The 11,585-nt window shown below is 32.1% G+C and overlaps 1 protein-coding gene across 1 annotated transcript; it reads right to left on the reverse strand.

Annotated features, from left to right (window-relative positions):
• Window positions 1-388: 388 nt before the first annotated feature.
• On the reverse strand, window positions 389-1,129 carry LOC120194793 (cellulose synthase A catalytic subunit 2 [UDP-forming]-like). Its single transcript, XM_039196994.1, has 3 exons — window positions 1,033-1,129; window positions 708-958; window positions 389-625 (listed from the first exon to the last, which is right to left on the reverse strand). Exons 1-3 carry the CDS (start codon window positions 1,127-1,129, stop codon window positions 389-391), a joined length of 585 nt encoding a protein of 194 aa, XP_039052925.1.
• Between the last annotated feature and the right edge of the window lie 10,456 nt (window positions 1,130-11,585).

An 11,585-nucleotide genomic window follows, 5' to 3' on the forward strand; every position in this document is an offset into this window, starting at 1 on the left:
TGTTTAATTGCATCATTCTATACCCTACTCCTAACTTAAAACCCTAAATCGACAACTCTAAACCATAAACTCTAACCCTAAACTTTAATCTCTAACTTAAAACCCTCAATTTAGGATTTAAGTGAGGATATGGTATAAAATGATGCAATTGAGCAACTTCAAGGGAGCAACTTCAAGGGTTAAATTGATGCACATGAAGGTAACATACAAATTATGCAAAATGAAATTAATGAAATTAACAAGGGTTTATATGTAAATAAACTAATAAATCACACTTGGTCAAATCAATCAATATGTCCATTATCAAAACAAACGGTGATCAAAACATAAAATAAAAATAAATTAACAACCCAGATAATAAAATCATAAACCTTAATTAATAATGAAATTAGAATATTGCAAATATAAAAGGTCCTAAAATGCTAATACTCCATTTCAAAAACACGGGCTTGAATACTTGTCCACTGTCCACGTTTCTTTGGTTTTCTTTTTCTCTCTTCAATTCTCTGCTTTGTGTATCCTCAAGCTTTCTGCAACAAACATGGGGGCTTTGATGGACACGTTTTCCGCTACTCATAAAGGGAGGAACGATAAGAGCATGCTTATCAGAGGAAATCTCAACATCCTTCACTAATAATCAATCAGATGTAAGCCACGAGTGTAATGGCAAACTCAAATGAACATTTTTTATGGTAAAACCAATTCACCTCGCCAAATGTCAGGAGAGGGACCTTTGAATCAACAGATGCAGCATCGAACTCTGCCGGGGTGCTCAAACCTGAAGCGTGAGATCGGGAACCATGATTGATATTGTATCGAGTAGAGAGCATGGCTGCAGCAATATGGTGAGGATCTCTCCTATCATGGCCTGCGATATCAAACTCATTCTCCAAATCATCATCGCCACCCTCTTCCTCATCCCCACCCTCTTCCTCATCCCCATCTACACGAGCGCAACCTGAGGGTTTAAACAGAACATACACACCATAAGAAAATGGAGCTATAAAGAAAAGGGTTTAAAAAGCAACAAACTTTTGAGGGTGCTTACTCTTGCAACCTCATCAGCATTTATGAGAATGAACTCATTCCTGTTGTGAGAACCAGCAATGAGTCTTCCTTTGGTGTCCATCTAGCTCCCAAACCCCGACAATAAAAACAAACCCAGGTTAAATAAAAGCTTTAAAAGCAACAAAAACACACTACAATGGAGCTATTCTCTCTTTCTGTCCATCACTCAACTCATAAAGACCCAAGCTTTACCCCCTCTTCGACTCTCTGTTCCTCTCAGGCACCAATTACAGGGAAGAAGAAACCCACATTGTAGATAGAAGCAAGTGACGGTGACCGGGAACGTGGATCCGAACAGGGTGTTGAAGAGGGTGAAGAGCACGGGGAAGAGGGCGGAGTTCTGGCCGTATATCCCACTCAGAGCATGTGGCCTTATATCCACGTATTTATATCCCACATATGGAAGCAAGTGATCCGCAAGTGATCTTATAAATTAAAGCTTAAACTCAACGGTTTAATTTACGGAGCCGTGCGGTAAGCACTTGAGCTTGAATCGAGCTTGAGTCTCGAGCTTCAGTTGAGCATTTGATTTTTTTTGAGTTCGAGTTGAGTTTTAATATTATCTTTCGAGTTCGAGTCGAGCTTAAAAATTATAACTCGCGAGTTTTCGAGTTAAGTTGAACTTACATTTAAAGTTTTTGAGTTTGAGTCGAGCTCGGCAATAATCGAGCTAGACTCGGCTCGTTTACACTCCTACACCAACTTATTTAAGTAATTGTTTTTAAACTTTCACAACAATTTCATGTCCTGAAAAAGCTTGTAGGTGTTCATAAATTGAATTAAAATAATACCATTTATGGAAGGCGTGTGGGGTCAAAAGAAGAGAGCTTTCCCATACCACTGATACAACAATATTCTTGATATAGGAATTTCCATCTCTATGATAAAAAAAAAGGAATATGTAGAAAAAAAATAAAAAATAAAATAACATGAATATATATATATATATATATGTAAATGCAAGAAAAAAATAAAAAAAATAAAAAAAATAAACAAATAAAATGAATATGTATATAAATAAAATATTTTAAAAAATAATAATAAATTAAAAAATTAAAAAAATAAAACAAAATAAAATAAAACATATAAAAAATAATAATAATGAAGTATATATAATAATAATAGTAATAAATAAAATAAAAATTAAAAAATGAAAGAAGATAAAAAAGAAGTAGAGAAAATAAAAAAATAAGTAAATATGTATAATAATAACGTGTAAACCAATATATATATATATATAAAAATAAATTAAATTAAAAAAATAATAAAAATGATTAAATTGAAAAGAGAGTCAAATTCAAGGGTCAATTTGTGAAAAAAAATTCGGGCTTAGAATCGAATTTAGGGTCCAAATAAGCTTTTTTAAAGGAATGAGGACCAAAAGAGAAGTTTACCCTATTTATTTTGGAAACATGCGACGGGTTGAAACCGGGTAATAATAACGTGTAAACCAATATATATATATATATATATAATAAAAATTAAATTAAATTAAATTAAATTAAAATAATAATAATAAAAATGAATAAATTGTAAAGAGAGTCAAATTCAAGGGTCAATTTGTGAAAAAAAATCAGGCTTAGAATCGAATTTAGGGTCCAAATAAGTTTTTTTAAAGGAATGAGGACCAAAAGAGAAGTTTACCCTATTTATTTCGAAAACACGCGAGTCCTAGTAGGCAGGTCGGGTAAGCCGCGGGTTGAAACCGGGTATAGGCTAACTATAAAAGCCAACCAATTTTTTTTAAAGCTTCATTTCTCATTTTCCTCTTCAAAAAACCGAAACCCCCTTCCCATTTTCATTTCTCTCTCGCCTGTTCTTCATATATGAAGAACACGGCGAAATTCAAGAATCTGACCACCATACACCGCTTCGTCGCCGCCGTTGACTGGCGCCAGCCACCGGTCATCGACGGCAAAACTATATTTTTTTTGCTTTTTCGAAAACTTTCTCGTAAGCTCTCTTCAAATATCAAAACAACTTTTCAAAACAAAACGCCTCAAGGGGAGTAGATCTAGAAAAAAAGATCCGAACATCCCCTTTTCAATCATCGGCGATGTCGTATTTTTCAAACTGAAAGCGATAAAAAGGAGACATGCAAGAAACAACGGGGACTGAAAAAAGGTAGGATTTTTACCTTCTGTTTTTTGAAATATTCTTTCGAATGCTTCGGTTTCACGTATTTTATATGTATCGTATATGTAAATCGCGTAAAAGCTAGCTTGTATTTCGTGTATTAATCGTGTGTTACAAATGGTGTGGAATACATAGTTTTATAGCCTCAAATTTGGCTTTTTTTAGAGTCTGATTTAGACTCAACTACTCTTATTTTTAGCGTTTTATTCATATTAGAATACTGCTCGCTAGCAGATCTGTTGTTTGTTGCCGAGAAACCCGGTTGTTGGAGGTGTGAGGCGTGCGGCTATGAGAGTCTTCGAGGTGAGGGCTGTTGACTCCATGCGATTCTGAGAGGAACGCTAGGGTTCTGGAAACCCTAGCCTATTGGTCCGGGTTGGGCACAAGCGGACTTGGAGGCCGGTTCGGGTGCTCCAGTGGGTCATAGTCATTGCTGGACCATTGTTGGGCCACTGTAGCGGGCTGTTTGATTTTGGGACCTATAAAACAGTAAAATAAATAATATTATATATATATATATGTAACGCATAAATAGATGAAATGGGGTGTCTACAACATATTCATTACGGAGAAATCTCAACCCTACAATTCTAGGTAGTGTAATGTGGAATATTTCCTAACTAATGCTTACAATAATTAAACAAGTAATAACATTGATGTTAGATGTAGTTTTTCTATTGGTGATGTACATTTCTTTTAAAAAAAATTGACTATAATATATCCATTAATTAAAAAAATATCATCAACAACGTCTTGTGATATATATGTTAGACAAATTAATTTATGACTATTATAAGTAAAATATAATGGTGAACGATAAGTGATAGCCAGATGAGCAATAGAATAAATAGTTGAAACAATGACATATAGAGACGGATTACTTTGACATCCCCGAACATCAAACACAAAGGAAAAAAACCTGAAGAATACTCAAAACGGACGAATGAAAAACCAATCTCTCCTTATCTGCAGTCTCATCTGGCACAAATATCTGACAACCAATGGAATGTCATATACAAAAGAACGAAGAAATCAAGTATCGGGAAAACAAGCAACCAAAAATCACTTAGAATCAAATATAAAAAATAAGACTAATGAAAAAAACCTGCATTGAGAGTTCAAAAACACCGATAGTTATGATATCCTTTACCAGATAAATAATCAATAAAAATTATTATTATAAATATATTTAAATACATTTGAAAACTAATAAAATCAGACAATAATCAACTGAAAATAGAAAAAGAAAGAATAAAAATGACATCTTAAATGTCATTTGTTGGAGAATATATGCTTGCTTTCGCAGATGACGTGTCGATTTTGATAATTAGATTGAATTATCTTTCTTAAATCAACTCGATTTAAAAATAACTTCTATGATGTTTTGGTTCAAATCATCTAGCCATAGCAATGAGTGCAGCAAATCATGTAAATGTATTTCATGCAATCAGGACAAATATAAGATTTCATGTGGATAATTTTTAAAATTTTAAAAGAATAAAAATAGATTATCAATAAAAAATATCTAAAATATATAATAATTTAAATTTTTCAGAGGGCGATGTACGAATGTAAACCATTTTCTTATTGGTTTGGAAAATTTTATTTCTTATATTTCACTTTCTAACAAAAGGACATCTCTCCTTTTTGTCTCTCCATTTTCTTTCCAAGTTCCAACCTGTAGTGTGTATTTTCAGGGCAATATAATTTCATTTTTCAAATTTTATATATATACATTAGAATAGAAGTGTTGAAATGAATCCAAAATTGAATTTGTGTTAAAAAAATCATTTATCCTAAATTTATTTTTAAATATTAAAGGTGTGAACTTACAAATTTTATAATATAAATCAAATTTAATAAATATCAATTTTTTTATATTTTAATAAATACTATTATTTTTATCAAGAGAAAACAATAATTAAAACTTAATCGATCTAAGGATGTCAATTTTGAGATGATAAGAACCTATTGAATGGTTTAAATAATAAAATATAATATTATTTTTATAAAAGATTCAAATTTTAATAGTTATATTTGTAAGATATGTATAATATGTACGTTATTAAAAAAATATTACTTTTTAATTACCCGTTATTAAAAAATTGAGGTGATAAGTGTGGATCGATGGTGATGTGGAAGTATTAGGCAGGAATTAATTATTTTCACCAAACTCCAATTAATACAATCATGTGATGCTCTATGCAGGGAGGAATTAAGAGTAAAAGACTGATAGCTGTTTCCCTAATTTATTTCAATTTTCTCTCTATGTGTTTGCTATGTCCTTATTGTATTTAAATTATATGCTCATGTGTCCTGACAAGTTTGAATAGAGAGTAACTAACCAAAATGAAAAAAAATAAAAATAACCCCTATCAAAATATGTTTGCTTAATTATGAATTCAAGGGGCTGATTTAGAGGCACAAATACACAGATATTATTTGAAATTATAGTGTATATTTTATATAATTTCTTAGATTTTTTATTTTTAAATTAAAATATATTAAATATTTAAATATATCTTATTTTATGCCATCCTATATACAAACATTTTCATTTTAATATTTACAATAAACAATCTTAGATTAAGATAAAACAAAATTACAATAAGAGAAACGTAGAGTACCTTTGATTTTAGAAAATATGAGTTATTTTTTTTAAAAAAAATAGATAACATTGAGAAAAAAAGTATGTTTGGTCGTAAAATTATAAAACTACTTACAGAAAATAAAAACAAAAATAAGTAAAAATTTGAAAACACAAGGAATATGTTTTTCACTATTTTCACTAAAATTATTTGAAAAAATTAGAAAACACACACACAAGAATTAGGAATTTTCAATTAATTTATACGAGTTTACATCCTTCTAACAATAATTTTTTATTTAATGATATCTAAGGCTCTCCAACTTTTACAAATAAATTAATGTGGCCCTTGAATTTTTTTATACTCAATATAGTCCTTTAACTAAGGAAGAAATTGAATTTGACCCTTTAACTAATGGATCGAACTTTGACAATTACGACGTTGACATGGTGGTCCACATCAACATCATGAATTGCACATAAGTGTTGTGAACTCTCAACATTTGATTTCGTCGATAAAAGAGTTATTATTAATTTTTTTCTGAGTTTAAATGTCACACTGAATGGAAAAAAATCAAATACCACGTTGATTTTTAAAAAAAGGTTCAAAGGACTTAAATATATTATTTCAATATTAATGTTCAATAGTAATTTATGAATTTAGATAGAAGATGATGATTTTTCATTTCCTAGAAGCTAAACTAGTTAAAGAAAAACAATTAATTTCACCTTATCGTTCAATTTGAGGGGATTCACTTCCTTATACCCATATGAGGAATAAATTCATACGAATGTATAAGGTATGTGTATCCCATGGTATATTTGCTAAAACTCATACGAAGAATAAATTCTTACGAGAGAAAATCATTCACCCCCACTTAACTGGATGAAGCTCAGGTACAGAGCTTATGTCATGTAAATTTGTGTGACGTGTACGAGAAGAAACATATAAACCTTTGACTCGAAAAAAATGGGGGGAAAAACTCTCAATAGAAACTTTGGCACATCTGAAAACAAAAATTAAAACATTAGTATGGCAAATAAAAATAAAGAAATTAAAATAAAGAAATTAAAACTTTAATAAATGGATCATAAGTTAACTATAGACTCTAACCCATAATTTCTACCACAACGACAATGTATAAGCGACTGGCAGCCTGACTCTCTAAATTGTCCTCAGTGGAGTCGTCAAGCTGTCATAACTATTTTTTAAAACAAATATTTAAAAAAAATTATGACTTTATTAAGAAATTTAGATTTTTGAATTAATTTGAGTAAATTGATTCGGAGTCGTTGTCGACCTTTAGGTTAGGTATGTCGAATACTTAAAAACATCTTTTAAACAATTTAGAAAAATCGTTTAAAAGACAAAAGTTGGTATGTGTTTACCAAAAATTCAATTTTTAAAGGATCTGAAAGTCGATTACGCATGGAGAAAGATTAGTATCCCACATCGCCCAAAATTAGTACTTAGTTGCTTATATTTTGTCGTAAATGATAAAAATCGTAAATTCAAATTGGTATTTAAAGTGTGATCCTTTTATTGAACATTGAATAAATTATTTCAAAATATTTGTTAAAGGACATTCCTTGCTTTAAAGAGAAATCGCGGGATTTGCACATCCTTCGATGGGAAGACTATCCCATTTATTTCTCTTTTACACGAGAAATGTTCCCCTCTCAAATGTCAAGAAAAAAACACAATCGAATATAAATGGAATATTGGTAACTATATAAAATGAATTACTATTTAAAGAAATATATATTTCATCCTTTAAATTAAAATGAAAATGCATTAATTATCATTTTTATAAAAATAAACTCGACTCATTTCAAGTTCATTTTTCGTTCGAATGTCGAGTAAAATCACACTACTTCGATCAAGCAGTGTTTTTCACGCCCATTCTACGATAGAGTGTTCTTGAAAATATTCGAGCGAGTGACATTAAACATATTAGTAAGTAAAATGAGCATTTTGTGATTGTTCAGAAATATTAGTTCTAAAAAATACATACATAAATATATGAAGATCGAAATATATTAAATAAATATATACATGATATAGTATATACATATAATAAAATACATAACACATAATAAAATAAACTAAGGTCCAAATCAAGACTGTTAATAAGCTACAGGGGCTAAACATACATGTAAGTCCAAAGAACCAACCACACATCAAGCCTAAAACAGTGGCTAAGATGGAACATGAATTGGAATTAAGAGTCCAAAATATAAACTACATTTATATTCACAAGCAAACATGGAGAACTAAAATGAATTAAATGAAAAATACATAGCCAAAATGTAACAAGATAGAAACTATCCTAAGGCATGAACAAGGGATCAAAATGGGAGCAAACAAAATTAGCATCTCAAATTAAAATACTCAAGTAAATATAATAACAAACAAGTTAGGACAAAAATGAAACATAAATAAATACCATGCTCGAATCAGAAAAAAAATTCATTTGATGATCAAAATAAAAACTCATTAACGAGGGAGCCCTTCTTCTGTAAATAACCCCAAAAGGGCGCAGAGCTTCCCCAAAAACGACGGCGTTTTGAGGCTCGTATATATGCCCATTTTATGGGTTATGAAACCCAAACCATTCATTTTAATTTATTCTTTTTTACAAAGAGAGGGGAGAGATATTTTTGAAAACCCTCTCCTCCAACGTCACTGGACGGTGAGTCTCCACCGCGAAGACTGTCTTTGACCATCATCGGCCACTGCTCGTCGGTGACAAAAAAAAGACGAGATGGCCACCAATCGATGCATCTCCACCTCCTGAGTATGGATATGGGCTTCGATTTTGAAGAAAATGCCCCGATGTCGACAAATCGAGGCCGAGACTATTCGGATTTCTTGCCTTTGATCTCGCCGCTGGACCGTTAGATCAACTTGGTTCCAAGGTATGTTGCTCTCCTCAGCCTCCTCCTTCAATTGGCCGTTCAGATCTGTTGTCCAATCACCAGAGCTACCGTTTATGAAGACCCGAAGGTAAACTCTCCCTCTTTTTCTTTTTATCTCTATTCTCTGATTTTTTCTTTCTTTTTCTCTCTGTTTTTTTCCTCTCTTGTTTTGAAATCTCAGTTTCATGTTGATTTATGGCCGATTTTTAGGTGAAATCTTCAAATCATCATAGGGGAAGGGTTTCCCTATATTTGAGCATGTAAAAATCCCCAATTTTTCAGGATTTAAATCATTTTTATGGGTTTTTGATTTGGTTCTGACTTGATGATTTGGAACATTGTTTCGTGTTTGTTAATGAAGATGATTAATTGCTTGGGAGTTTTTGACGACATCTCATATGACAGGGAGGTCCTCGGGTTAACGCATGCATCATACGCACATCATCAGACGATCAAGATCTACTGGTAGCGGCGACGGCTGTATTAGGGTACAAACCCTAATCTTGTAGCACTGATCTGGACTATTGGATGGGTCTAGATCATGCGACTGAGGATGCTGCGGCGCTGCGGAGGGTTGCAAAATCCTAGCTGCTGACGCGTGCAGACGGTTAGATCTTCCACAGATCCAACGGTTGATGGTGAGCAACGGCTGATGCTAAGGGTGAAAACCCTAGCCGGGTTTGGGCTCATACTTGTGGGTTGTACTCTATTGGGTCTGAATTGGTGGGTTATGTATGTGGGCCTGGTTGTATTTTATAATTTGGGCTTGTAAGACTTGGTCTGTAAAAATAATAAAAATGATTAAAATAATAATAATAATAAACCCTGGGCAAAAATGAGTATCTACAGACCCCATCTTCATTTGGAACAAATCATTTAGAGTTTGGTGTCAAGCTATAAAGCCTATAAGGACCACTATTTCCATCATCTGCGATCAAGCACCCAACGATCCTATGGTTGGCTAAGACTCGTAGGATACGGTCCAGCATTGAGGGTGCATCGAAGTTCTTTGTAGGCAACTGTACTGCGATCTCTTTCAAAGAGAGCTTAGCATTTGACCTGCTTTTGTGATGATTGGAAGACATCGAGCTGAACCATTGCATGCATCGACATGGGAAGCATTAAAGAGTTGACAATCTGGAGGGTTATGAGTGTTCTAAATTGATAATATTTGCTTGATAATTTTTTGATCTTGTGAATTTATTATTGTTGATTTAGTTGTATTGTGCTTATTTTCATGCAATTCTTATTTTCTAGAATTAGTAGTGAAAAGGGAGTGTGCTGCAATTTTTTTTATTTGGTCATGGCTGAAGACATAGGCATAACACGACTCTTAGGAGATTTATTTTAAATTTTAAAGTTTGAATTTGAAAAACATTTGGAATTAACTTTATGATTATTTTTATTTTAATTTCCAATGTTTATCTCTAGTATTTTAGAAGTTATAAACACCCCTTAGGGTAAGGCTGAGAACACACTTGTTTTTAAATTCAGTAAATTTCAATGATTACGATTTTTATAAAAGTTCTATTCTTCTTCTTTCATTTTCATTTTTTTACTTTTTATTTTCAAGTTTTATTTTTCAATATGCTAAGTATTACTTCTGTCTTGCTTAGCTAATTTTGTCATAAGTCGAAAGGCTAAGCGATGACTCAATTCAATATGTGAGAATTGCAAAACACTTAACATCTTCATGATGTTACTCTCGGTTTTCTGGAAACTTGGATAGTTAATCGACCTATATATCCTATAAAATCAAAACATTTTCATTTCAAAAAGAGCTCGTTGGTCTGAATATTATTCTAATTTAAGGTTGGGAGGAAATATCGGCTTGTAGCATATTCGACTTATTGTGAACACACTTAGTGGCGGTCCGCTAAGGGAAACTGAGATCGGGTTTGATTCTCAGCCAGACAACATAATCCGAGTCGGACTTTTCCTAAACTAAAATTGTTTTTGTGCTAACGACGATTATCGTAGTTGGTTCAATTAAAAGTTGGATTTCCAAATATTGACCTTGGGAAAATCGGTTACTAAAGTGAAAAGCAAGTTACAAGGATTGTGCCTTGTAGACTGTAACCGATGTGAATCCCGAAGTGAAAATCCGTTTTCGATGATCAGAAACGAATTGAGTCGAAGCGAGGCTTGAGACTACTTTTTACCATAAGAATTTTCAATTTATATTTTCTATCTTCGTGATTTCCATTTTTAATTACTTATTCTTATTCAATATTTTTTTATCGAACCCCCTCTTTATTTAATTTACTACATATTGCTTGGTTGTAGCAATTGAAATCGAAATTTGAGAATTTTCTAAATCCTTTTGGATCGACTCTGCTTCTCTATTACACATTTCTTTCTTATATATTATTGAGGAGGAATTTATTTTGACTGTAAAACATGCTTGTCAGAGCGCATACGAGAGGATTTCCTCATTGTTTCCATGAAATTGAATTTGCATGAAAGATTCTTCTGTTATTTCAATGAGATGTTCGGACGTAAAAGAGGCTAGAATCGGGTTTATAGACGAAGACATCAAGTTTTATAGGAAATTCTCCAGTCAACAATCGTCAGAGGGGACTAAACAGTATCTATTAAATTTTATAAGTATATGTTATATATTAAAAATAAGTGATGGATTGAAAAATAAAAGTTAATATTTTTATTTTTATTTAAAATATTTGAGACCACAAGTATTAGTGGTTATGTGTATCAGTTGTTGTGAGTTGAGCTCAATGTAATAATTTCATGTTTTGTTGTGCGTAATTTTCGAGCTTTAACTTAATTAGTAGTAATCTGTGGTGTTGAGGAAAACAATTCAGACACTAGCGATCATGTGTGACGCTTGAGAAAATAATTTGACACCCGAGATTTA

This window comes from Hibiscus syriacus, unplaced genomic scaffold (assembly GCF_006381635.1).
Source record: "Hibiscus syriacus cultivar Baekdansim isolate YM2019G1 unplaced genomic scaffold, ASM638163v2 tig00004502_pilon, whole genome shotgun sequence".
NCBI classification, from domain to species: domain Eukaryota; kingdom Viridiplantae; phylum Streptophyta; class Magnoliopsida; order Malvales; family Malvaceae; genus Hibiscus; species Hibiscus syriacus.

Coding starts and splice junctions, on each gene's coding strand:
- LOC120194793 (XM_039196994.1), bottom strand. CDS start 1,129: ATGGACACCAAAGGAAGACTCATTGCTGGTTCTCACAACAGGAATGAG. Junction 959..1,032: donor AAGAGTAAGCACCCTCAAAA/GTTTGTTGCTTT, acceptor TTAAACCCTCAG/GTTGCGCTCGTGTAGATGGG. Junction 626..707: donor CTCTCCTGACATTTGGCGAG/GTGAATTGGTTT, acceptor TTATTAGTGAAG/GATGTTGAGATTTCCTCTGA.